Source organism: Crocodylus siamensis, chromosome 14, assembly GCF_052110815.1.
Source record: "Crocodylus siamensis isolate JL-2025a chromosome 14, ASM5211081v1, whole genome shotgun sequence".
NCBI lineage: Eukaryota > Metazoa > Chordata > Crocodylia > Crocodylidae > Crocodylus > Crocodylus siamensis.
This window is the reverse complement of record NC_143408.1, coordinates 5,258,482-5,286,276: the sequence shown is the minus strand read 5'-3', so window position 1 is coordinate 5,286,276 and position 27,795 is coordinate 5,258,482. Positions and strand designations below refer to the sequence as shown.

At 51.8% G+C, this 27,795-nt stretch overlaps 1 protein-coding gene across 2 annotated transcripts; it reads right to left on the bottom strand.

The window, feature by feature from the left end:
• Nucleotides 1–394: 394 nt before the first annotated feature.
• On the bottom strand, nucleotides 395–26,960 carry ZBTB7A (zinc finger and BTB domain containing 7A). Of its 2 annotated transcripts, none has more exons than XM_090026935.1 (3): nucleotides 26,527–26,960; nucleotides 9,642–10,843; nucleotides 395–5,035 (listed from the first exon to the last, which is right to left on the bottom strand). In XM_090026935.1, exons 2-3 carry the CDS (start codon nucleotides 10,826–10,828, stop codon nucleotides 4,582–4,584), a joined length of 1,641 nt encoding a protein of 546 aa, XP_089883061.1. In that variant the 5' UTR covers nucleotides 10,829–10,843; nucleotides 26,527–26,960; the 3' UTR covers nucleotides 395–4,581. The 2 variants fall into 2 exon arrangements, with proteins under 2 accessions (XP_089883061.1, XP_089883060.1); XM_090026934.1 differs by lacking the exon at nucleotides 26,527–26,960 and adding an exon at nucleotides 25,408–26,168.
• Nucleotides 26,961–27,795: the final 835 nt, after the last annotated feature.

The following is a 27,795-nucleotide window of genomic DNA, read 5'->3' as shown; positions in this document are numbered from 1 at the left end:
TCTCTTGATTTAATTTGAAAGGCGATCTCTCTCCTGCCCTCCTTCCATCTCTCAAATCTGAGCCTGGCTCCACTGGGAGTTAGGGGAAGCGGTTTCTGCACATTATCATCTTTAAGCCCTGATCCTAAAGTCTCACATTAGCCATCAGCAAATAGATTTCAAACCTGAATGCCTCCCTTTGCACTGACTGCTGTCCAAACAGTGGGGTGGCACCGGCTGATATTTATATGGCAACAGGCAGAGCTGGGGAATGTTAAATTAGTAAAGCTTGAAGCTATGTACACAGGGGCTGCATATACTCCTCTGCCGACCCTCAGAAATCAACCACAGACAAGCACGAGGGCACCTACCATCCCAGGGCCCTTTTCTCCTGATAAACAGCATTGTCGGTCAGCTTAGCAGTCTTCTTTCTACCTAAAACTGCATGAACTAAGATGTTCCCAGGGGACGGGGCATGGGGGAGATGGGAGAGACATCTGGGCTAGCACTGGCTATAAGACATTTAAGAAACAAAAAAAAAAGGGGGGGGGGGGTCGGAGGGGAATAAACAATACACAAAAAAAGAAACCATGATTCCTGCCTAAAATTCAAGCTTCTGTTTTGTGAAGTGCAATCACTTCTGAGGGGTTTGTTTTCACGTCATGTCACAGAACCTAATTAGCATCATTCCTCACATGGTGGGTCTTCTAGATTTATTACTCTGTGATCGATACGTTGGGTTCTGCCTAGGGAAATTGATTTTTCTTTTTTTTTATATCTATATACACATTTTTTTCTTACAAAAATAAATTTAGGAATTTTTTTTTTAATAATAATTTCTTTCCGTAGAAGTTGGTTTTGACTTGTAAACATGTTTCGCTTTTGCTTTTTTTTTTAAATTAAGATAAAGTGATCTCAAAGTACCCGTTCCATCGCAAAGTGCTAAGACTTCTTTGTTTTTTTATATTTTTTTATAATGGTTTTTTATTTTTATTGCTTTTTCTGCATTAAATAAACATCCAGCTCCCCCCAACCCCGCTACACGCCCCCTCCCCCCTCACACGCCCATCTCACTCCCACTCCAATTACATTCAGCCAAACCTGCTCTCACTTGGAAATCAAAAAAGAAACAAAAAAAGAATCTAAAAAGTGCTTTTAAAATTAAAGGACTAGAATCTCTTTTCATTTTACACTGTGCATCTAAACATCAGGTGAATGGCTGAAAGGTGCCTTATCTGTCCTCTCCTAACCTGGAGCGGGGTGTGCTGTGTACCCACCCGTCTACTTGTCTCTATATGCATGGACTTGTCTCACTAGAGAGCTGGGGAACAGGCTGGGGAGTGACCCCTGAGAGATATTTTAGATCACAGAGCCAGGACTGCTAGTGACAACCCTCAAGCCCTACACAGTAGCCCGGTGAACTGGGGCAAAGGTGTTTACACCAGCATAGCGACTCTCCTTCCTGCATGTGATAGTACAATGACTTTTACATGGCTCAGACTGAGACTGCACAAGGGACTGCCCCAGTGTAGCTCGACTGGTAAAACATTACCCCCAAGCCAAAGAGCTACACTGGGACAAGATCCTACATGCTGGAGAAGCTGAAAGCAACCCCTGCCTCTTTCCTGTACTCAGCCCAGCTGTCGGTGTAATTTTCTAGTTGCTTTATGATCTTTCAGTGCTGTCTGAGAGCTGGGAAGGGGCCTTTGTTAGGGGGAACAGGGCCTGACCCTCTTTATCTCAAGGAGTCGCTGGCCTGCGATCATAAAGATCTCCCGGACAGGTCACTTCCAAGTCTGTTTGGCACTGAAACAGGGTGCTGGGTGATGCTGAAGGAACCTGCTATGCATTGCATTAAGCAGAGGGCAGATGGGCCCGCAGGCTGCCTCTTCTCCCCCATGGCACCGCCAACACCTTTGTTCCATTGGTATCCTCCGCGCTAGGCTTTCAGCACCACCAATTCAAATAAATAACAGTCCCTGCCTCTGCTGGACAGTGAATACTTTGGTGCCTGTCTGATGGACCAGAACTACATACCCCAGAAGTCAGGGTGTGTGATGACCCAGCACAAGGTGCTCATAGGAGATACGTTTCCAAATCCCCTAAGCCTTAACGGGGTAGCAGCTTCAGCAGACTTTTATTTCTAGCCCTACCAATTCTCTCCCCATAATGATTCCATGAAGCTTTAAGGGAAATCCTAAATAACCTTTGTAGGACAGCTTTCATTTCTAGCTCCTTTTTAGGGTGTGCTTTGACACCATCGCTCTCATTCCTAAAATCTCCGGGATGATCCTCATCCAAGAAATTCTTTTGACTTAAATAATCATGGAATCGAGTGCTTTGAGATCCTGGGCTGAAAGGTGCAATGTAGCAAGTGCTAAGGACTGTCACTAGGCCATGCAGCAGCTGCTCAGGAAGGCTGAAGGCTGAAGTTAAAAAGCCACCCCAGTAATCACTGGGTCTCTGTGAGCCTCAAAGTCCCTATCCTAGCGATGACCATAGCTTCACGACTGGAGTTGGGATTTGGGAGTAGAGTATGAGTAAACAGGGAAGAGAAAGTAAGTGCTATGTTGTGAAAGGGAAAGTCAGGATGTCCCAGTTGCAATGGAACAGTTCCTGGCTCTACTATGCCTAGAGTTCATCACAGAGCCGGGCACTACGAAATAAAGCAGGTGTTGCTAACTCATCCCTGAAACAGAGACTGCCTGGAATTTTTGTTGCTTTCTCATATTCCCTGTCCCACTCAGGGTAATCAATATGCAAGGAGGAGTTAGTTTTGTTGCCACAAGATTCTCTTTCTACTGACATCTAACATTCACACAAGACTTTTAGTGCTATACCATATTACAATCTACAACCACATAGTACCAGCTGAAATACAGCCATCTCTGGGGGGGGGGACAGGATGTATATATGTACTGCTCACCAGGCAGGTCAAGCGTTCTCAGGAAAAGTGCCACCTGAGCAGACAAGGCCACCATTTCTTAAGGCAGTGGTTCTCAACCTTTTCAGAGCCACGGCGCTCCTGCACCGTTTTCTGGAAGGTGGTGGCACCCCGGTTGAGAACTACTGTTGGTGCTGCTCAACCTACTTCAGAGCTTCTCAACTGGGTGTTGCTATCTCCAGATAAAGCTGGCCTACACCTGCTGCACAGCCAGTCCAGGAAAGGCTGTGGCACATGAGCACACTCCTGAATTAGAGCTTTGATCACCCTAACGCAGGCAGGAGCTGCCTCATGCTGTGCAGCCCTTCTTGGTCCAGCAGCCCCAGTGCTCCACCTGGAAAGAAAGGCACACAGGTGGACTGGGAAGGGCTATGGCCAAGTCAGCTCCTGCCTGCTTTTGGCTGATCAGAATCCTAATGCAGCAGGAGTATGTTCGTGGCTGTTACCATGGTGGCAGTACCTGCATCCTGGCACCCCGATGGGGAATAGCAGCACCCCGGTTGAAAACCACTGTCTTGTCCAAGAGAATCTCATGCAGTTCCCCTGCAGAGTGCATAGGTTTGTTTGTTTGTTTCTTATCTGCCTTGGAAGGTGAAGAGTTAAGTCTTCCCCTCATGATGTGGACTCCCTAGATCTCAAAGCACTTTGCAAATGTGGACAAATAGCATTAGCCTCATTTTTACAACTGGCAGCTGAGACCCATGGAAAAGTGGCTTTGCCTGACATCACAAAGGGATGTGAGAGCAGAGCCAGGATTACAACCTACTCCCAGTCAGGGATGAAGTGCTCAACTTATAGGAAGGACCCTGGTTTTCCCTGTAGGCATTTCAAGCATGATGTCTGGAGCAGAATTTTGTCTGTCTACACACGGCATAAACATTTTTAAATCAATGTGTAAAATATCCCTAATCCCCACCTCCTCCATTATCACAAATAGCAAGTGAATATAATTGCACTGGGGCTGCTCTGAAGGGCGATTTTGCCAAAGCTACCTCAATTTACTCAGCATCAGGGAAGGAAAGACCCAAACCCCTGGGAGGTATCAGATACCCTGTGACGAGCATCTTGGGCATCGGGAGCTTTATCTTTCCAAAACAGAAGAAGCAAAAAAATTGATTTTTCCCAGTCCAGCCAAACAGAGGCACCAAAAGTATCAACTGCCCAGGACAGTTCATTCAGCTCTTAGCATTTTTCCATCATTTCTTTTTTTTTAAAGAAATGCATCTCACAATTTGTTTTAAGTGTGTCTGGACACAAAATAAAGCTTTGGATTTACATGGAAGCTTCTTTCCATGTTACAGACCCATCCTGCCACCCTTAACCCAAACTTCCTAAGAATCTGCCTTCAAAGAAAAGGCCCTTGGCTAGAAAAGCTTCCCAAAGGAAGCCTGGCTATGATGAGAAGATTGGAAACGTTACACACACACACACACATATATATATATATATATCTATATATACAGATATCTATATATATCTATACCTATATCTATAGATATATATATATATCTATACCTATACCTATATCTATAGATAGATATATATATATATATATATATATATATCTCTCATTTTGTTTTAAAAAGGGAGAGAAACATCTTTGAAGAGAAATTGGAGGAAAGTACTAACTAGATTTTGTGACACCTTTTTTTTTTGGTTTAGGAGAGTCCTTGAATGTTGTTACCCTCAGATGACCCCCCTGCTACATTCAAACTTCCTGATGCTTCATCGTTAGGGCTATCTTCAAAGTGCTGCTCTGGGCTGTTTCTCTGCGTGGTGTCCTCTGACTCTTGATTCTCGCCATCACCTTGAAAGCTTCCGTCTTCAGGATTCCCTGTAGAGGCGGCCAAGCCGCCAACATCTCTCACCCGGGGCTTCCGTCCCCTTCTGGATGGGATACCATTGCAACCATCTTTTTTAAGGTGCCTGTGCAAGTGGTCAGATCGGACGAAAGTCTTGAAGCAACTGTCGCACTGGTAGGGCCGCAAGCCAGTGTGAACACGCATGTGGTTCTTCAAGTCGTAGTTGTGAGCAAAAGCGGCCCCACACTGCTGGCACAGGTACGGTTTCTCACCTGTGTGTTTCCTCATGTGAACCTTCAGCTTGTCTTGCCTGCAGGGACAGAAAGGAAAGGGGGTGTCAGCCGGTGGCCTTCAGATCCTGTGCCCCAATGCATTGCCAGGTCCCAGCAGGGATGGAAACCCTGCTACCTCCTACAATTCATGGGCCGGGGAGTCCCTCTGACCTCAGATGCTCCACCCGCTCTTGGCTGGATGCTAACAAATGGACCTGGAAGGGACCGGAGTGGCTCGGTGCAATGACACTGGGGGTAGGAGTGGAACCGTATTTTTAGCAAGCTGCTGTCGTTCAATGGCTGTTTGGAAGCCTGTGTGAAACAAGCTGGTGGGTTCCTGTGCGGTTCTTAACAGACAAGCATCCACCTAGTAAACCCACATAGTGTGGCATGAGCCATTCAGGGAGACCAGGAGCTACACAACCTGGTAAGGCAGAGTCCCGGAGCCCTTCCCAGAGGTCAGACCTGAGGCACATCTCTGGGGCAGCCCACCCAGTGCCTGGGGGGAATCCAGGAGCTATCAGAGTGAATCAAACGGGGGGCCACCCTGCCTAGTATAACACCAACTGCTTTACTAGGATAACCTCCTCCTGACCGGTCAGTGTTCAGGGGAGGCTGATGCCACCCCTGAAGTGTAAAGATTTAGCCCCTTCCCAGGCCTTATTCCATTATTTGGATTTACTACTGCAAACTACATACCTTTCTGCTGCCATGGGAAGTGCTGGCCAGTTTAGTGAGAGGCAATCTGCTTCCCAGATACCAGCTCTACCCTGGGGAGGGCCCAGCAGCCCCAGCCTTTCTATTTTGTGCTATACACACTACTGCCTGGCCCAAGACTGGGGTTCGTAGCTATTATCTCAATACAAATCATTAATAAGGATCACAGTAACCACAAGAAAGTTCTGGGTATGGACTACAGGATACAGTAAGCTTAAAGATATTCCTGCCATCTGAAGGAAGGTGCATCAGCATGGAGTCATAATTGTTTACCGGGGCTATCCAACTTCTCCAAGGTTGAGAAGTCATGCCTGCAGCACTCTCAAGCCGTTAACTCGGCCCCCTCCTGCTGCAAGACCCCTGCCTCCACTCCTAGTGGGGAGAAGCAGAAGCAGGGGAAGGAGAGGGAGCTTGGAGCCCAGTGGTAACACTGCATGAAAAGCACTGAGGGGAGCAGTGACTGAGCAGGAGCCCATGGGCTCCACGAGGCCAGTGGACCACCAGTTGGAAAGCCCTGGTTCACACCAGTTCCCCCTGGCAGGTTAGCTTCAGGGGCAATGGGGACAGCTCTGGGTCTCATTCAGGGGACACCATCTAAGAGCTCGCTCCTTTGAATCTAAGTTGCTAAACAAAGGTTTTACAACAAAAAAACCCATTAAAATTATTTCCCCTTTTTAAACAGTGTTTCTTTCTTTTTTAATTACACTTTAACAGGGCTGCTATAGAACTAGGAAGTAAAACTCAGGGGGGATTGACATCAGGCTGCCTCCGTCACCCTCCCAGCTGAGAGAGGGTCAAAGGGGAAGCTGGTGGGCTAAATGGGGAAGGCAAACCGAGCCGGGGAGTGCAAGTTTAAATGGACAGTGTCTTTAGTCTGGGGCAGCCTGCGAGTCAGCCCTGTCCACGGGGCGGAGGCTCTGCTGGGCCCGAGATTGAGGCTCTGCTCTTCTAACCTGTTGTGCAACCTGCAGCAAGTCACTCCCTGGTCTGAGCTTCCATTGCCCAGCTCATCCTCTCTCCCTCTCCCTGTCTCGCTAGACTGCAACCTTCTTACAACAGGGTCTGTGCCTCCCTGTACAGCATCCAGCATCAGTGAGTCCTGATCTCTGCTTGGACCCAGCTGTAAGGCAGACAATGACCTACTGACATTTGTGACATGGGGGCTCTGGTCTGACAAGTTCTGGTTAAAAGAGGGAACGATGAGAAAGGAAAAGCGAAGGGAGATGGCAACCTGGAGGGAAGCACATGGATGACACCACACCCATAGCGGCTTAAGGGGACTTTTGCTGCACCCCCAGGGATGGTAAATGCTGGCAGGAGAGGTGGCAGGACTCAGCTGTTCCCATCCTGACCACTGCAGAGGTTCATAAACATGGCAGAATGCCAGAGACCAGCATTTCCCAGGCAGCTGGGTCAGCACCACCAGCCTCCTCCAGCCCCACTGCCTCGTGCTACATAACGGGAGCGAGGGCTGACACACAGGATGGTCCAGCAGGGCAGGAAGGGAGCTGGAGGCCACATGCGATTTCTGTCTGTAACCTCTAGAGAGACTTTGCCATAACCCTCGCCTTTGCCTGACTCAGCATTTCTGAGGTCAATAAAACTGCAGTCGGAAAAAAGCGGGCCTAGCAGCACGTCTTTGTGGGACAGCCGTGCAGGCAATTACAAGGCATCCCAGCTAACGAGCTGCAGGTGAAACCTGGCAGAAGACTGCACAGGGCTAGGGCAGCCCTGATTTGGGGGTTTCTGCAGCCAAATATGGTTTTCCCTGGAGGGAGGGAGGGGGGGAGGGACAAACAGTCTGGTCTGAAAAGGCAAGTTGGCCCCTGTGTATTATGAAACAGCCTTGTTTATAACTTTGGGCTGGGCGAAGGACAGTGCTTCCATCCAATTCTCTGCATCCAAAGGAAAGAAAAAAAGCAAACCACCCAGCCCCTCCCACCAGCTTGGACAGAGCAAGCGGTGGGCGCAGGCTAGCATCTAGAGAGAGAGAGATACAGAAGCCCCAGCAGTACAGCAGGAGGGAGAGATCAAAAAAGTGATGAGGTGGCATTGCCTCATCATCAAAATTCTCCTCCGAAAGAAACTCAGTAAGGCAAGCCATGCGTCCCCTGCTCCCCCCTCCCCACTGTTACTGCCAGGGACGGCTCCACGCCAGGACACAGCCCACAACAGCACACTTGAGAGAGACACCATCCCTCAGCCCCTCCACAGATCTGCCATGGAGGAGACTTATCTGATGCGTGAGAGTGCACAATAGCATGTGCATGGAGTGTTTGCATATGTGCCTCTGCATACAGTGCACACCCCTCCCCCTCCCCATGTACAATGCACACATTATATTGTGTCAGGCCGCCCCAGGCCTGCTGGTAGATTCACTCCCAGGGCAGGGAGGTACATCTGTCCTCGTCTGCTGCCAATGCCAGGCCCACTCGAAGCTGGAGCTGGAGCCGGAGCTGGTGCAGGGTGTTGGTGCGGCTGGCGGCCTGCCCCGGCGAGTCAGTGCATTATCAGCATTCCCCAGCTAGCAAACGTGGGGCCTGCGAGCTACATGCCTCTAACACCCCTGCACCTGCTGGCCAGTTGGGGACAAGCAGGGGCGGCATGTTTGGGGTGCTGAAGGGGGCAGGGAGGACAGGAAATGACACAACAGAGCATGCATAGGCACAAGTGCCCCTCTGGATCCAATCCAGCAAGATGCTTAGAGGTTAAGGTGAGGGCCAAATGCTTCCTTGGCAGCAAGGTACTCCCTTATCTCACATGTTGAATCCCAGGAGCTTCTCCACCCAAAAACCTATTTATGTCACACTAAGTTGCTCCAAATTGACACCCACATGAGGGTGATCTGGCTCCTCCCCATAGTTTACTTTGGGGGAGGGGGAATCCTTCGCCCCCACGCTGCCCCACTGTTACTGAGGCACTGGAAGGGACCGTCTTCCTTGAAAGCAAAGCCATCGGGGCTCCCAGGGCTGCAAACACTGAGCCGCCTGGCTCCTCCACCACCAGCCCACACAACCGCTTGGCACAGCCAGGACAGACCTGGGTGGAACCCCCGGCTCCAGCCTCGCGCTGCAATCACAGGCACAGAGGCTAGGAGGAGGAGGGCGCTTTGTAACACTTGGACGAGATGGAGTTGCTCAAACAATATGCCCTTTCTTCAGTGCTCCCATGGCAGGGGGAAGCGCAGACGGCCCCTGACTAGAAATGCTGCCGGGGCAAACATGCTGCCTGATTTGCTGGAGTGGGCTGGAGGTGAGAGAGGGAGAGCTCTAGCCCTAAGCCCTTCCCAGATCCTGGAGGACCAGGCAATAGCAGCAAGAGCAGCTCTGCTCCTGGAGGGTCTGCAGACACTGAGTTCAGAGAGGTCAGGCTGGGTGGCCTGCACTTGGCTCCCTCCCTGCAGCACAACTGTCAGATGGGGCAATCAATGCTCACTGCCCCTTGTCCTGATCCCAGCCCCACTGAGCAAAGCAAATCTCCCCCCACCAGGCTGAGAGCATTTGGGGCTGGGACCCACCTCCCTGAGACCCCCTAATTCCCATGGGCTGTCAAGCCCCCAGGGTCTCTACAATATCCCACCTCCAGCCATGACTACTGATCAGACCCCCTTCAAAGACACCTGAGAGCTATTCCTACCTCTAAGAGGCCCAAGTAGCTCCACACTACACCAGGGCCTCTTTAAGACACCGCTTGTCAGCTACCTGCAACCATTTGTCAGTTTGGAAAATGTGGGCTCTTATATCTACTTGCCTGGCAAGACGGAAATTAGTCACTGCAGGAGAGTGGGCGAAGAGAATTGTGCAAGATTTGCCCAGCCGACCCGCCTCCCCCACCCAGCCGAAAGTGAAGCTTGTGCAATTCCCTTCCCCTCCCCTAGCCCCACGGCAGGACACGCCAGTGCCCCCAGGTCCCACCCGCCCCGCATACCTCGTGAATCGGACTTTGCAGATGTTGCATTCATAGGGTTTCTCGCCCGTGTGGGTCCGGATGTGGCGGGGAAGCTTGCCAGCCCCCTGGATCACCTTCTCACAGATGGGGCACTTCTGGAATGCTTTTGCCCTGATCTTCTTCTCCTTCTGGGACCAGGACGGATACACGTCGTTCTCATTCGAACTGCTGAAGTATTTCAAGTAATAATCCATGACCCCATCATCATCCTTGCGGTCATCATCGCCTAGCTGCTGCCTCCCCACAGAGTTGATCATCTGCTGCAGCAGGGCGCTGGCAGCCAGGCTGTCCACATCCCTGGTGTCGGCATCCTCTACTTCTGCCCCCCCAGGAGCAAAGCTGGGGGAGTCGCCGGCTTCCTGCTGGTCCAGAGGCCCCCCCTGAGCCGCATCATCTTCTCCTGGGGCTGGCAGACTACGTCCACTGTAATGTCCATTCTGGGAAGGTGGGAATAAGGACCCAGCAGTCTCCTCTTCGTCTCTGTCCAGCCACATGTCCTGGTTGCTGTCGGGGTCACAGTCGTTCACCTTTGGTCTTTCATTTAGGGGGGCTTGTGAGTAGAAGTCCATGCCGTTGCATTCTGACTCCTCCTCTTCCTCTTGGCCTTGGAAGTTCAGTCTCTGAAGGTCTCTCAAGTCTTGGTTGGTCCACGGAAGGCTGCCTTGGTGGCCATTGATGGGGTTGCTCTGGAAGAACTCCAGGTACTCTTTTGCTCTGAGATGGTTCCTTTGATCAATTTGATCTACTATATCCATCTGGTCATTTTTGGCCAGAATCTTCCTGTCCAGGAGATCCGTGCAAACATCGCTTACCGCCTGGATCTCCAGCAGTTTGGCGGCGTTGAGGATGTCATTGACGTTCGAAGTGCTGACGGTAAGGGTTGCGGTGTAAGCGAACTCGAGCAGAGCCGACAGGGCATCCACGCTCACAAAGTCTATCTCATACAAATTTTGCTGGTCCACCACTAACCCTGAGGTGAAGAGCTTCTTGAAGTACTGACTGCAAGCGGCCAGGACAGAGCGATGGGTGGGGAACTCCTGCCCATCCACCAAGATGACCACATCGCACAGCAGCCCATTGTTCCTCTGTTCATTCAGGCTGCTCAGGATGTCACTGCTGTGATCAGGGAACGGGATCCCTATGGGACCGTCCACGCCACCCTCCATCTTCGACACACAGGACTGAGGAGAGACAAGAGGAAACACAGTAAGTCATGGAGGCTTCCACTTCCAGAGAGCTCTTGTACCTGAACAGATCATCTCCTGACACAGCACTTTCCTTCAAATACAAAACCCCTTCACACGCAAGACACCCCCAGATTTTTTGAAACTTAAACATAAGGGAGAAAGTAAAACATCCAACAAAGGCACACTGGCAAGGACACAACCTCCATAGTGCATAGAGCTTTTGCTTTATTATTTTGAATGCAAATTTAAGATGCAAGCTGTTTTCACAAGAAAGACCTGGTTTTCAATAGTGCCTGTTAAACTGGAAGGAATATGGTTGGTTTTATTTATTGGCCCATGCATAAGCATCCATGTAGCATCCCCCTTGTGCTGAGCCCTTCTTCTGTCATAACCTGTCCTGCTCGTTAAATAGCGCCCAGGGTCCTGCCATCTCCTTCAGAGGCATCCCCACCCTGCTAATTCAGCCATGGCCTGAAAAATAATTTGCAAAAGGAATGGGCCAAACCCATGGTATGATCTATGAACAACAAGCCGGGGGAGAAGAGCATCTCTTGCAGCACTGGCTTGGCCATGGTGCCTACTGTGTTTCCACACTCACAGAGGAAGCCAGGAGTAGATGCACCCATATGCACTGCCCTGAGAAGGGGGCATGGGCAAACAGTACTGAAGAAGACAGTATGCCAGAATGGGGTCTTAGCAAGACCATCTTGACTAGCTGCAGAAGTGCCCAGTGCAAAGATTGGAAACTTTGTCAACAAAACTAAGGGGGACAGGGGTCAAGAGTGAGGCTGCTGGGCATGGACAAACCCTGAAGTTCACCAGGTGCCCCCAGCTCCCAACCCAAAGCTCTCAACCCTACAAGGGCCTGGGGACTGTGCATGAGAGGAGGGGGCACCAGCCTGCCATAGCTGAAGACTAGAGGAGGGAAGGGGAGGGGAGGGAGGTTTCATAGTTTCATAGTTTCATAGTAGCTAGAGTCGGAAGGGACCTAGGCAGATCATCTAGTCCGACCCCCTGCCTTAGCAGGAAAGAGCACCGGAAAGAGGTGGAGGGGGGCAGAGGTGGTCTCAGCCTGGCTGTGGTATAACTTCTGTGGAGGACTGGAAACCCAAACAGATGTGAATCTCCTCTTACCCCCGGCAATCATCCTGTATCTGAGCACCTCAGAACCACGAACGGGTCTATCCTGACATCCGCCCTAGGAAGGAGGAAGGTCTCAGGATGGACCAAGCGATTTGCCCCGGGTCCCTAGTGGCCCCGTGGCAGTTAATGTACTTAGATCTTGCCAGTCCCAGCCCAGCGCAATCTGTGCTAAAGCAGGCTTGTATCACAGGAGGGAGAAGACACGACAAGCAGTTGTGTGCGCCTGTGGTTCATGCTGCTGCATGGCTGAGCCCATTCCCTACATGGCACTGCCAAGGACAGCGCCCGCCTTCGCTCCCCCTGGGCCCAGCCCCTGTGTACTCTGTGTGCTCCTGCGCAGCCCCCAGTCAGGTGCCTCACATCCCCCCCTCCGCACCTCCCAAGGGCTGGCTGAGCTGCTGGCGTGCCAGCTGGGCAGGATTACACCCTCTCACCCCGGCAGGCTGGAGGGGAGGACCTGGCCAGAGTCCCTACCTATCTGATTTCACACAGGACCCCCAGCCCCCACAGCTGTGCCATCCTTCCCCTCCCCTCTCTCAACAAACCCAGCTGCTCTCCAGCAAGAACAACCCTGAGGTGGCATGAAAGGCACCAGCCGAGCGACTCAGCTGCTCCTGGAGGGCTGGCGAAGTGCTGACAGCGCAGGAGCCCGGGGGGAAGGGCAGCGTCCCGCCACCCCTTCACCTTGCAGCCCAGGCCCACAGATATCGCTGGGAAGGGGAACGGCGATTTCCTACAGTGACGAGGCTCTTTTGGGGCACCGGCAGGAGAGCGAGGCCAAGCGGCTCTGCTCAGCTTGAACTACCTTTCCTCGCTGCAGCTGAACAACCCTCATGCAAGCAATTTGCCAGCCAAAGAGGGGCAACCTGTGGCTGAGGGGGGAGCAGAAAAGCCCCAGGTCAATCCCCAGTTCGCTTCGGCCGTGCCTCCACCCTGAGTCTGCCAGAGAACAAATCCACCCGCCCCCTTGCTCTCCCCAGGGTGCAGCAACCAGTCAGAAGGCAGCGTAAATGGGGCAGGGTCTGCCTCAGCTGGGCCCCAGCCCCTGCTAGGGCTGTGCTCAGGCTCTGTGTACATGGCGAGCCATGGGGCTGCTCCGGAGTTGTTTACATGACCTGGCTGCCAGCCCGGCATGCCCCCGAGCGGGAGCGAGCAGGCTGGGCCAACCTCTGTAGAGACGTGGCTTTAAACCTCTCCAGGCCCAAGTTTCCCACTCCGTGCAGCTCTTTGCCCAGCTTGACTGTGAGGTCTCCGGGGCAGGGGTTGCCTCTCAAGGCACAGCCCTGGCACAAAAGCTCCCATTACACTTAGACCCCTGAGGTATTATGACAATAGAAACAGGAAAGCAGCTTTTGCCCTTGAAAAGCACCTTTCCAGCACAGCTCTGACTACTCAAACCACCCAGGTGAGCAACGTCATCCCTGCCTTGTCAACAGGAAAACTGAAGCACAGGGCAGGGACCTGATGCACCTTGGTGCATGAAGCAATTTCTATCTGTAGGTGCTGGCACTGGGAGATGGCAACCAGCCACAGCACCTGAAGCAGTCAAACAATATCCTCCACGCGCACATGCTTTTATCTGTTACTAATTTTCTTTTTGACTCTCTCCAAACTGAACCTTTTCTCATAACATCCCTGCGTAAGGGGAAGGCATGTTTCCACACCTCCTGCTGTTCACTCCTCATTCAAAGCATATGAATAGCCACATCAATCCCAGCGCAGAGGCGGTTCTCACTCGGCAACACCCACATCCATCCAGCACGAAGGTGTAGAAATGGCTCCGATAGAGCATTACTGGCATTTAGAAGCGCCTGATACAGTCGATTTCATTAAGAGCACTATCTAAGCACAAGAGAGATTGATTTTAATGGCAGGAATGGGTTTCAGAGCCGGAGACGGGTTTGTTGTGCACATGTGTCCGCATGTCACTTCCCAGTGAAATCAATGGGATCCTGGCCATTGGCCCCAGTAGGAGCTGCCAAACCAGGCCAAGTGCAGCGTGTCATATGGATCATGACGGAAGTGGCTTCTCACACTGTATGCAGGACCCGGCTTCATAGGGTTTGAAATCCTCCCCGGCTGGAAAGGAGGATTTCGTGTTGGCAATGAAAAGGGGCAGAACGTGGTCTTGAATCAGGGAGCCTGTGCTGTTGGGCTGGTGTTATTTGTTCAGAGGGAGGTGAGGTTAGGGCTGAGCACTGAGAGGGGACTCATGAAAATGGGGCCCAGCCCTTCACTTTGCTGTGGGCTGTGTGACCTGGGGAAAATCTTCATGTCTCTTTCTGCCTCAGCTTCCTCATCTGTAAAACAGGGCTAAACAATCCTTCCCGACCTTGCTGGGTTTTCTGCCCGTTTGCTGGCGATCCTGAAGTGTTTGGACAGTACAGAGAAGAGGCTCCTAAGAGCACCCAGCTATATACAGCTGGCCTGACTTACCATTAGCACAACCCCCTAAGCCAGCAGGGGCCAAACCTTTTGGCAGGGGTGTCACAAGCTAAGCCCCACATGCTCCCCGAGTGCCACTCCGATCCCCTTCCCCTGCCCAATAGGCTGCTCTGCTCCCTCCCTGATCTGCCACATGCCATGCACAGGGGCTGCACACCCACGTTGGCCACTCCTGCCTTAAGTCATCCATGTCTGTAAAGAAACATTACTGTCACCTTGTTGAGGGGGCCATCACTCTGGCCCCAACTGTGAGAGCCAGGACAGTGTGCTGGATTAGACAGTGCAGGGAGTTTTTTTGCTTCCTAAAGGGAATGGGACTGTGTGCAAGACTGAAGCTCCAGGTGACTTATTTTCTGGGCAGCCTACCCACATCATACACCCAGCCCCCCAGCTCCAAGCCAGGCAGCCAGGCAAGAGTTAACTGCCACTTGCCATGGGGGCCGGGACAATCAGCAGGATAGTGTGGGAACGGCTGCAGGGTCATGAGACTCCCAGCGTTGGCATGGAAAGTGGTACACTTCGCAACTTATTCAACTCGCACAACGTGCCTTTTGTGTCCGGCTGCGGTTCAGATTCACAGCAGCCGAGAAGGCAAGGGGGCCCGAAACGATGCCATTCCCCTGCGATTCCTTCCAGCCTCCAGGCTCCCTGGGGCAAACGGCCGCACCACAGCAGCAGCGGTCAGAGCGTCTAGCCAACAGCTCCCAGGCTCGGTACCTGGTGTCCTGCTCAGGTCCTTGAAATGGGAAGCAAAAGTGGCATCCCATTGCCTTCCTAAGGGGAGCTGAATGGCAAGGTCCTTCCAGAAGGGCTAGGACTAGGTGGCTCAGGGGATGAGTAATGAAATATGGGCTTTCCACTTCTAGTTTCTAAAAGCAGCCCAGGCCGGTAGTAGTGGAAAGTCATCTTTGTCCTACGGCCTAGTTTGAATCGAGCATGGGGGGCGGGGACGGACTCTGGGGTTCATCTCTGCACAGGCAGATGTGCGCTTGATACAAGCCACAGGCATAGCTGCCAGCTGGGCCCGAGGTGGTCAGCGTAAGGTCCGATGGGCCCAGGAGAGGAAACATTCATTACAACATAGCTATGACAATCCAAGTCACGGTGTAGACGTACCTATACCAACCTAATGCACTGAACTCTAGCGCTACTGGGCTTAAAGGTGTCTCAAGAGACCATCTAGTCCAACCCCTTACGCTGACACGGGTTCAAATGTACCTAGGCCTCCCAGCCAGGTTTGTCTGACCTGTTTTCAAACCCCTCAAGGAAATTCCATCGGCTCCCGAGGCAGCCTGCTCCGGTGCTTCCCTACCCTAACAGGGAATACTTCCTAGCGTTAAGCTTAATCTCCCTGGACAAAGCCTGCATCTCCAGGATAGTGAAACTAATAAGGCAAAAAGCACAGTCAAAGGTACAAATGAATGGGTAAAAAAAAAAAGAAACACTTCCCAACAGGCGGTTGATTGCTTTCAGTTGCAATAATCCTAGCTGCAAACTCATAAATCATTGCCACACTTAAGGCCGACTTTACCTTGGAGCAGAAGATTTACAATGAAAAGTTTCTTTTAAAATTACATTATTAGTTTCTTTCAGACTAGAGTCAAATTAGCTACTCTGTCTTCAACAGGCAGAGAAATAAAAGTTAATTAAGAATTACAATGGAGCTGACTTTTATTTAATTAACAGATCCCAACTGATCACTAAAGCAGCCATCTGAGATTTTCTGAATTCAAGCCACGGGGTCCACGTCAAGTCAGGATCCAAATAAGGGACAGTTGATATCAGGCCGGTGCACTGCTGGGGTCCTCCTGATGTCCTAGCTGGTTCGATTGAATTCTGCCTCCCTGCTGTAATGTAACATTGCCCTGGATGAAAGGAGGAGCCTGATGAGCTCATGAGAGCTCGGAGGCAAGCAGGTGTAAGTCAGAGCGAGACGGCCAATAATAGTGCTGGGGGTTTGCAGAGCACCATTCATCCCGACGCATCCCAGCACACTTCGCAAAGGCAGGCCTCTTCCCTCACTGCTGAAATGCCACCCACTCTTGCAACACGTCAGCTGTTTGATAACATTACACAACGAAGCGAGGGCAGAAAGGAAAGCTTCTCTCATTCCCAGATGAGAACGAGGTGAGCTGGCTTCAGGGCACCACGCTGCTGGCATCTCAGGGGCGAGGCTTCATGGGAACAACTCCGTTTCAGACCTGAAGGTGCCAGGCATTTGACCTGCTACGTCAAAGACCTGGGACCATGATTCGTCAAGTCTGTGTGCTGAGGGTATGGCCGCACGTTACAGTATTGGAACAGATCTAGCCATGACGTTGCTGCCTGCTGGAGAAGGAGTATTAAAACAATGCTGCTATTAAAAAAAATAAAATCAGTACTGCTATTTTCAAAAGTCTGTGGTTTGCTGCCCGCAGCCCAAATATTATCCTATCCTCCAACCACCACTGACTGGAGAATCAGGCATTTTTTTCCTATGAATAGCTCACCCCAATTACAAGTCATACAAAGCCCTTGTCTGTTTGATAGATATTTAGGCAACAATTGCCTTGGTTCTACCCTCCTCCCCCGCCTTCCAACTACGTGGCCCCAGATCCCTAGAGATGAACACAACTCTCAGATCATACAGGGCAGGAGCTGGGTTTTGCCAACGACGTTCCCTGCAACATCACAAGGCAAGCCTGAGCAGGTTTCTCTCTACCCAGGATCCTCCCTCCAGGCCTTGGGAAACACAGCACAGAGCCAAAAGGTGGGATTCATGACACTCTGGAGGAAGCAAAAATCTTTCTAAAAGCTGGGCGTTTGCCCAGCTGGTAAAGCCACACTATCCAGTCCATCTTGGCTCTATAAAAATTCAACTGCTCTCTAAAAGGAATGGGCTTTCGGCAGTTGACTGCCAAAGTATCCGAATTATGCGGACCTGCAAAACAGATGCAGGTTCTTGAGGTGAAGATCCTGGATGTTAAAAGAAACAGGGATACAATTAAAAAATAAAAATAAAATCATAATACCCCCCCCAATTTAGTGCCAGTTAAAAATTAAACAAATACCTATACCGGCTTGAATAGCAGAAGAAAGAGAAATCCTCTGTTTGGGAAGAGGGCAACAGGAACGATCAGAGGTCCAGAAAACGTGATACATGAAGAAAGGTTGGAAAAGCCTGGGTTTATTTAGTCTAAAGACAAAAACACGGGGGGACGGGGAGCGCAGAGAGAGATTTGAGAACAGATCAAATACAGAAAATATTGTTATAAAGGGGATGGCAAGCTATTGTTCTCCATGTCCACAGGGGACAGGACGAGAAGTAATAGGCTGAAACTGCAGTAAGGGAGAAGTAGGTTAGATATTAGGGAGGACTTTCTAGCTTGGAGGGTGATTCAGCACAGGAGCTGAGTTCCCGGGGATGTTGTGGGAGCTCTGCCATTGGAAATTTTTAATTGCAGGTTAGGCCCACATTTGGAAGGACCTAGGCAGGGATGATCCTGCAGTGAGCAGGGGGTAGGGCTACCCAGTCTCTTCCAGAGCTATATTTCTCTAATTTAACAGCTGGAAGACCCATCCTCGAGATCCATGCCTGAATAACTGAGATGCAGAGAGGGGCAATGGCTTGACCCACATCACACTGCAAGTCAGGGGTGAAGCCATGTCTCTCGACTCCCTGCACCCTGGATCACGCTCACCTGACCCCTACTGACAACCACCCTAGTAGCCTCTGCTTTGGTGAAGTCACCTCGAGGAACACCCCATGGGACCTCTGCGAAGGCTGTCAGGCTGGAGGCCAGATTAGGCAAAGTGTGATGGTAGCTTCTGTGATGTGGATACTCATCTGTTAGGAACCAGGCTGATAGCCAAGTGCATTTCAAGTTGGCTCCTGCAGGAGTGGCAAATACAGGCTGAGATTTGCTCACTCAACCCAACTGCACTGCTAAAATAAGGCAATAAGGCAGTGGTTCCCAACCTTTTTAGACAGCGGACCAGCAAACCACAGACCACAAGAGACCAGCATACTGTGGACCGGCCAATGCAGAAAAGGCATTCCCCCTCCCACCATGAATCCCAACAGCCATTTCCTAGAGCAAGAACAGCTGCATCCTGCGCTCATTTAGAGCCTAGATTGGTCTGATCATCTTGGCAGTCTTGAGACTGGTCTTCGATATTTGCATCTAAAACTTAGGAGCAAAAATCCCAGCAGCTATACCAAAGCCTGGCAGCTACACCAGTCTCTTCTGCTCTGGCATTAGGCTCACACCAAGCATCACCCAACAACTTCAGAGAAGACAAAAGTTTGGGGGATAATTCAGCAGCACTCAATTAACTCAGATAAACTGCAGATTGCTGTCACCAGGCCTCCCACGGGACTGCTGCATATTCCCAGGCCAGCCTGCTTACAACCATTTCGGCATTCTGATTTTTTCTCTTTCGCCTTTTATTGCTGTGTCAACAATGACAGCAGCTGAAGGATGACTTAGCAAAGACATCTCATTGCGTATCGAGTTCCACCCTGCTCTTTGACATGTTAACCAGGCACCTGCACTGAGGCAGCATAAGGGAGCGGTTAGAGCAGAAACTCAGGAATCTCGAACCCCGAGTTCTGCTGCCAGTTTCACCACAGAGTCGCCAGGGCATGCGAGCAAGCCACTTCCATCCGTAGCTACCTCATGCATAATACATAGTTGTCATCTCTAACCGCCGCTTGGGATTATGCCGTAGCATCACTTATTTTTTGCAAAGCTCTGAGTACGAAGTATGACGGACCACAAACAGTCCCAAATCATCGACTCATAGGTAAGAAAACAAGCCTGGCTCTTCTTCTCGGTGACTAACTTGAGATTTGTACCTCTCCCTGTATGGAGCTGTGATGAAGGAGAACAATAATTACTACCCAATGCAAGCTGGATCTGCAGTATCAATAGTTCTCTTTGAATTTAATGAGATGTTCCAAAGTCTAGGACTCTGCATTGCTCTGAAGGAGATTATTAGGGACACTGGTGTGGAGCCCACCAGGAGAAAGGGAGGGTGGAAAGGCTGTTACTTTTCCATTTCTGGCTCTGCTAAAATTTAAATGCCTTGCACATGATGGCCCCAAACACAAAGCTGCTGGAAGATGTTAAAGGGGGTAATTTCTTCAGTCATATGGATTTACGAAAATGAAAGAGCGATGCAACTGATGAGAGGGTACAAAGATGCCAGGATTTCAGCCTGGAAGTGAAGGGGAAAGAAAAAAAAAAAATTGCCGGCAGTGGAAACTGGCAGACAGGGGCAGTGAACTGAGAGTCAGGAGCCCTGGGCTCTATTTCTGGCTCTGCCAATGACCTGAGGTGTGACCTTGGGCGGGTCACTTCACCTCCCTGTCCCCTCTTTGCCTCCTCTACTGACTCTAAATTCTCTGGATAAGGGGCAGTCTCTCACACATGGGCGCAGCCCCCAGCCCATCTCTCAGGTCTGTAAGCATTACCAAAAAGCACATAATAATTAAAGGGACCACAACAGTAGTATTGTGAGAAAGCTGATCCATCCCCGTTTTCTGGCTGTGCCATGAGGCAGGGACAAAGGAACACCTGGCAGGGAAATGCAGAAACAGCAGCAGGAGCTTTCCATGCAAGGCCTCTTCCTGGGTGCTCTAAACACTTCAGTGGGAGTTCACTGCCAATGCCGAGTGCCTTTTGGGACAAGACCTGCAGTGTTCAATCACCCCCTGGAATTCACTGCCACAGAAAGAGCAAGAGAGGAGTGCTTCAGCAGGGTTTTTGCATGGTTGGTTATTACGCCCAAGTCTGTGCAAAACGACATGGGGAAATCAGGCCTCGTGTTTCAGGGCAACCGCTGCTCACTCCAGGCATCAGGAAGGAATCCTCTTCCTGCTTGTACACAAACTGCAGAGCGTATCAGGGAAAATCAGCTTCTACAGAGGCATCAGGAATTGGCCAATGTTGGAAGCAAGATGCCACTACCTACCCACAGGCTGATCCATGATGGCAAATCACATGCTCAAATGACAAGGCTCTTCCCCAATGAACAGTGGGAGGAGGAAGCCCATCAAGTTGCAAAATACAAATCAAGCCCAGTTGCCCGCCCACCCACCCACCCACCCTATTTAGGGCTGGAGCAGGAGGCCCATTATAGTGATTCTGCGATAAGTCAACACACGGGCCCTTTTGGCAACTAATGCAAAAAACTAGGACAAACTAAAACTGCTCTTGTGTTGCAAGGTTAGTCTCAACTGGTTACTCCACCCAGACCTCCTTGCCAATTTTCTCCTTTGTCATCAGAGACCACATTTAATCCAGCAGGAATGTCTCTTGACTTATGCATATGTGTAACAACGTAGTCAAGTTTTGTGTACCCATCCTCTGTGTGAACATCCGCTTGTTTATTAAGACGCTGCAATATCGTTCTCAGTCACTTGTCACCGAGTTCACCCCACATTCTGGCTTTAATGGAAGGCCCTTATATCACTGCTGAATCCAGTCCGGGCGAGACCCACAGCGAATGTGATCTGTGCGCTTGTCACTGTCCAGTTGGTTTGCTCCCCCTAAGTTGTTCTGGAATGGTAATAAAGAAACAGATGGAGAAGCATGACCGAACCACATTCAGGGAGTTTCAGAAACAGAGCGCAGTGAAGTATTCTGCTCTCTCTGTCTTTGGGTATTCAATTCCTGCAGCCACTTTAAGAATCTCCATCTTAATCATTTTGCAAAAGGGGGACAAAAATAAATAAATAATCCATGGAATTAAATTAGTAACTGAGGGCTTCCATTTTAAGGGTTGAAATACAGTCCGTTTGTAAAGAGAAAAAATTACTTAGATCTTGAAGACTGCAAAGCTGGAGTTAACCACGTACTGCATAAAAATAAGCTGACAACGTTTCAAAAGGGCACAAAACTCCACATCACCAAATAAAGTATCTGAACCAGCCCAAAGAATCATCGTTTAAAAAAAATAAATAAATAAAAATCCCAAGGCAAGAGTGCTAACCCACTACCCAGCAAAGCACAAACGGAGGAATCTCCAGCCTTGCCTGGCATGATGCCATCAAGGGACTTGAGCACGTATGGAGGGGGAAAGTCAGTCCAGTAAATTTCCATCTGGGCAAGGGCAAGGCCCCTGCTAGGTAGGCCATATTTCTGTTCTACCTCTTTGGGAGACGAGGCATGAATGGACACCAGGCATCCGAGGCCAAATCCTGAATTCTTTGCTTGCGCTGAACTCCTGTTGTGTAACCAGAGCTCTCTCTGACAGCTCGGGCAGGCCCACAGGATCTGCCCCTGATGATTAGTGCTCCAAGTCCCCACTTGCTTCTTTCTTTTGCTGGGGATTAACTAGTCCCCTCTTCTGTGACTGCTCCCTACCAAATGAGCTTGCAAACCTTGCATTGTGCAAACAAGCATTTGCACAAATTCCAAATAGATACTTCAATAGCTGCTTCCCCCCTCCCCCTTCCACTCATGCTGCTGTGAGCTTAAAGACAAATGCTCCTTTTAAGATCTGAAACCATTTCCTAGATTGCCTTTCAAGGTCCCTGCCCCCCCCCCGCCCCGCCCTCCAAGCCCCTGACCCTGAGAAAACCTTCCATTTCCTTCCCTACTTACTACACCCGGCTTTCTAGTTCCAGGAACCAAGATCCAGCCTGACTCTGGTTACCTCAAATAGCACCCCAAAGGCCACTCATTTTTTCCACACCAGGAAGGAAAAAATAAAAGAATAAGGTTCGAGTTTACTGACAAAGCCAAGCACAAACAGCAGGGTGGGCACTTATGTAATTTTTAGTTTGTGGCTGAACAGATAGCTCTTCACTTCTTACTTCTCTTGGAGTATGAAAGCGAATCCCAAGGGTAAGTATGTCATAAGAAATTCCTGGAAACTCCTGCCTTTAACTCTTCCTCCCTGACCCCTCCCAGTGCAAGAACTGATCGTACAGCAACCATGAGTGGGAGTGCTGAACCTCTACCTCTACCTGTTTGGGCAAGAGACTTCAACCAAGAAGAGAACAGCTACCTGTAGCTACAAGCCTGACTTATAGATTATAGACACTTTCCCAGCTCAGAGTGGGATACACATTCATTAAGGGGAAAAAAACAGCTATGTACTTATCAGTTTCTAGTTTTGCCAGTGGGCAGAAACTGGGCATGTGAACCAGGAAGGAAAGTGAATTCCCACCAATCCAGAGCAAAAGAGCAAGTATAAGGTGGAATGAGCAACCAGAACAACTAACAGGGTTAGGATACATTTACATGTGTCCTCTTCTGTGAAAACGTAGGTCACTGACCCACCCTTCCAGAGACGGTGACATAATTGTATTCTGTTTGAGACCTTAGCTCTGATGGGCGAGAATGATAGTGAGTAGACTGGAAGAGGAACGGAAGTGCTGAGCACTGTGTCACTAGGGTTATATCAGAACAGCCTCCTCACCCACCTGCTCCTGCCTTCCACCTGCAGCCAGGCTAGCACATGCCACCTGGCCGGTGCCCTTCTCCCTGCCACACCTGAACAGACCCAGAGACCGCAGAGTCATGTCCCACCTCCAGCAATGGCTGTCTGATGCTTCAGGGAAAACTGAAAATCTCTATAACGCACTAGGCCTTGGGGCTGGGAGAGAGTTCCTCCTTTTCACCTCTGTAGCCATACTTGTACACAGAGAAATGGATTAGATCGACTTGCACGGGTCTAACTGCAATGGGCAAAGTTACTCTCAGTCCAAACAGTGACATTTGAGCTCAGTGCAGTGGGGGGAAAAAAACTGCACTGCGTGGGAATGGGATGAGAAACAAAGGCCTGCCTCTGCCTACCTGCACGACATCCCAGCGCTGCTCTGATCTCAGTCACTTACTCTGCCGTCCTCCTGGAGCTCCTCCAGGCCTAGCGGGATGCTTCAAGCACAGGTATTGAAGGCCCGGATGCCCTACTGATTGACGGGTGCTTTGGCCAATCAAAAGAGCCCAAATACAAAACAAACAAACAAACAAACCAACCAACCAACCTAGCTTGGATCAAAGAGTCATGGGATCTGGCACAAACACCTCTCCACATCCTAGATGCTCCTTTTCTCCCTTGCTGAAACACTCTCATCAAAAGGCTTTTAATTATAGATGGGAACAGGTCTCTCCATAGCTGAGGATGGCTTTGATTAGCAAGATAACAAGTGGAAGTGTAACTGTTTGTCACAAAAGACTTCTCTCTCAATAAATGTGGCATTGCAAGAGTGGTAAAACCCCCTCAAGCGTCAGTTTTAATCAAAGTTAAACACCAGATCTCAGATGCCTGGAGCTGACTTTCTAATCGGGGCAGGGCTTCCACAGGCCTCCAGTTCAACTTGGGCACAGGAGAAGCGCTCACCTTGGCACATGGGGTCTATGGCTGGTTCTTACGAAGGTGCCCAATTAGCTGTGGGGTGCTGTAACACCAGTGAGCACCTTATCTCTGAAACATGTAACTTTTCAGCGAACTTTGCATTCCTTTGGGAAACCAGCACTTTACGGCTGAGGAACACCTGTTCATTTTCACATTCCCCCAGGACTGGAAAGCAAAACAGAGCACATTTTCCAAGGGTAAAAGCACTCACAACTCCAAGCCAGTTCATTGGAAACTGGTGAACTATTAGTGTGTCTCAACCCCACAACGCAACATAGCACATGTCTGAGCCCATGAAGAGGCACAGATCAGCATAACGCAGAACAACTTTTATCCACTGCCTACATCGTTACATCTCTAATCCTCCAAAACCCTCCCTATACTCCTAACATGATTAGGGCCGAGTGGAAAAGCCCCACCATGTCATCCATGTTTGGGCTGCGCTGCTTTAATCTTTGGTTTCCCAGAACAAACCACAGGAGCAGCCAGAATGAATATTAACGACTGAATGAATATATTATGAGATGAGGCATGCCTCATCTCCAATAACCTGTTCATGGATATAGATGTTTATAGTGTTTGAAAAAACAAAAAAACAAAACATACATCTGTCGCAAACTGCTGGAATTCGTAAGTCTGCTAGGTCCTCCAACTCAACCCTAACCAGTGTCCGTAGGGTGCTCTTTAAATCCAGGACACTGGTCAGGGTTTAAAGCTGAAATATTGTCCCATTGGCTCCTCAAACAAATATCAACGAAAGCCATGGCATGAATCGCTCCTGCATGCATCCAATCCTCATTTAGGCTGTAAACTCTTCAATGTAGGGACCTTCCCCACATACAGGTCCGCAAACATGCATATTTGTTTTACAGTGGAGATAATTAGCAGCGGGGAGGGCTGGGTAATCATGACTGTTGTGCTCAGGGACCAGCAGTACATCCTACCAAGGGGCCATTTCAGGAAGCTAAAGCCACGCACTGCCCGCTCCCTTGGCTCTGAAATCAGAGACAAGTAGGGCTGGAGGACCCTCATGTAGTCCACCCCCTTGCTCCAGGCAGGATCATCCCTATCCGAACAATCCCATAGCAAGTCCTCGCCTAACCCATTCCTAAAACTACACGATCGACCCCGTCACCCAAGTACAAGGCATACTGCTGTGACCCCCTAAGCTGCTGCAGGGACAGCAGGGGACAGGAGTTGGCACTGCCCTACGGCTGCCCTGCAGAGACCCAAGGAAGAGGGACCTGGCCCTGGCTCCAGGGGAATCGTCAGGCCTGCCCCAAACACCAGCTGAAGCAGGAGGAGATGCACACACATGCACATTGGTCCCAACGTGATCCTGCATCCACCAATAGGCTAGAAATCGCAAACTCCGTGGGCCCCGACCAGGATGACAGGAAGGCCTGCGATCTCATAAATCCCAACCAACACCAGGACTCCGCCAAGGAGCATTGTCGACGGGTGCCCAAGCGCTCGGGCAGCCCAAACCTCTTTTCTGCCAGAGGTTCGGACCTGGCTCTGAACCGACACCACCCCCCCCCTTCCTCCTCCTCCCAACGCTTCTTATATAACAAACCAGCCATGCAAAAGCGGTGCTCAGAAAAAAAGAGGCATCTAATGACCTTCAGACGCATCCCGGGGTGTCCGCAGGAGCTCTCCGGACCAGGCCCCACGCCCGTCCTGGCTGGGGGGGAAGGCGAGGAAGTCCCAGCGGAAGAGGAGAGATGGCAGGCGAGCGGCCCCCCGCCCCTCAATCCGCCCTCTGCTCCGGCCGCCACTTGCCTGCCTGCAGCGGGGCCGGGTCCTCGGGGCGCTCAGCGCTGGATTATTTATCAGGCTGCAAGTTGCTTCCTGCAGCCTGGTGCCGCGGCCCGGGGGGTGGGGGCGAGGGAGGGAGGGAGGGAGGGAGGCGAGGCAGGCCCCCCCCACCCCGGCTGAGGCCGCAGCGCCCCCGCCTGCCCCCCGCCCTGCCGACGCGGCGGCGCGGGGCCTATGGGCGACCTTGTCTCTTTGGACCCGCGAGGAGCCGCCTCCCCTCCGCCCCCCGCCCTCCGCCGCGCCGAGCAGGCCCGGGGGGACCCCACCCAGCGGCCCCCCCCGCCGGCGCCGAGGGGAAGCTGGGCTCGGTGGGGCCCACAGGGCGCCTGGCGCCGCGCCACACCCCACCCTCCGCGGGGCCGCGACCAATGGAGGCCGGGGCGGGGGTGGGGGCAGGAGGACGCCACCCAGCCGGGGCCTGCACTAGGCCGCGCATCCCCGGCCTCGCGTGCGGGCGGCCCCCGGGGGGCGCTGCCCCTGGCGGCGGCCGGAAGCCGGGAGGGGCCCGCCCGCGCCGGAGCCGGAGCCGGCCGAGCCAGCGGCCGCGCCAGCCCCCCCCCTCCCCCCGCGCCGCCATTGGCCCGGCGGCCGAGCCGGCTCGCCATTGGCTCAGCCCGCCGCCCATCAACACACCTCCCGCGCCCTATTGGCCCGGCTCCGCGCGCAGCATGCCGGGTGGCGTAGTCCGCGCGCCCGCGGCACCTGCCGGCCGGACTACGGCTCCCAGGAGCCCGTGGGGCAGAGCCCCCCCCACCCAAAATTGAAAAAATAAAAAAAATACTCCCCCCCCCCCCCCCAGACTCCAACGTCTGCGCGCCCCCCCCCCCCGCACGGCCGCAAAAGTTAATTCCGGGGTGGGGTCCTGCTATGGGGAGACCCCCCCCCAACCCCCTGCCCCCCGCGCGACCCGGGGGGGCTCTTACCGCGGGTCCGGCGGGCGCGGAGTTGGCGGCGGTCCCGGGCCGCGCGGCGCTGCGCTCCAGCCCCTACTGTAACTGTATATGCAAAGCCCCGTATGATGCTCAGCTCCCTTCCTGGTTCTCCGAGGGCACAGGGGTCCCTCCCTCCTCTTAAAGGTGCAGCGCCCTCCCGCCCCCGCCCGTGCCACGAGTTCGTCCGGCCTCAGCTGCCAAGCCTGAGTGGGGGAGGGGGAAAGGCGGGGGGTCCTCCTCGGCTCACCCCCTGCCTCAGTTTCCCCACCTCTCGGCCCAGTGGAGGGTAGACAGAGGTGGGGGGCGAGGGGGTGTCATGTCAAGGGTAGCAACTCCCCCCTTCCTCAGGGGCCTTTCCTCTCCTCCGGTGGCCCCCCCCGACGAGAGGAGGGACGTCAGACCGGGCCCCACGCAATTTAGCTCCGCAACACTGCCCCGGAGCGCAGGAACCCCGTATTGGCACCGGGAGCTGGAGCCGGACCGGACCGGACCGGACAGACGTTCCTCGCGTCGCCCAGCACGGCCGCAGCGAGGAGCTCGGTGGGGCAAGAGCGCCCGGCCCAGCCCCCCACGAACCGACGGCAGCACGTGCTTCTGTGGCCACGAAGCTCTTACAAAACCAAGCCTGCTTTTGAGAGCCTGCCTCCCATCTCACCCTTTCAAGGAAATTAAGTGCAATCCACTGGTGCCTATCACCTGGAGCCAGAGGTCAGGCCAGGAAAAATAAAAAGTCATGAAAGCTCCCTCAAAGCTCCTCCTCCCACCCAAGCTCCTCCTATGCCTGATACTAAATAAAGTGCCTCTCGCAGGAGCTTGTACAGCACAAATGTCCCTTTCCAGCCAGCTTGCGATGGCCAAGAAATGGTCAACGGTGTTCACACGAGTCGCTGCTAACACACCACCATTGTTAGGTTCCAGGGTCAATGGCCAGGGATTTTGCATCTGTCTTTGGAGACGTTTTACATGATCTGCCAGCATGGGCACACATGCAGCCCCCCTTGCTCAAACGTTTCCTTTGCAAGAGGAAAGGCTTCAGATTTAAGTGGGGGACTTTTAACAGACCGAGGGAGTGAGACGCTCAATTCCCACTGGGCTTTGGATACTTCTGAAAGTCTAGTCATGAAGGACTTGAACACAAAACGCAGCCTCTCCCCACCCCAGAGAAAAGGACCGACTTGCTGTGTCGTCATGAGCTACCCTGATCTGTCCCTGGCACTTACCCGAATGCAATGTCCTTGATGTCCAGAAGTGCCTGGCTGT

Bases quoted from the DNA above. Each gene is read 5' to 3' on its own strand.
- ZBTB7A (XM_090026934.1), bottom strand. The intron at 5,036-9,641 runs GTATGCGGGGCG...CTGTCCCTGCAG, and splicing joins TGCAAAGTCCGATTCACGAG to GCAAGACAAGCTGAAGGTTC.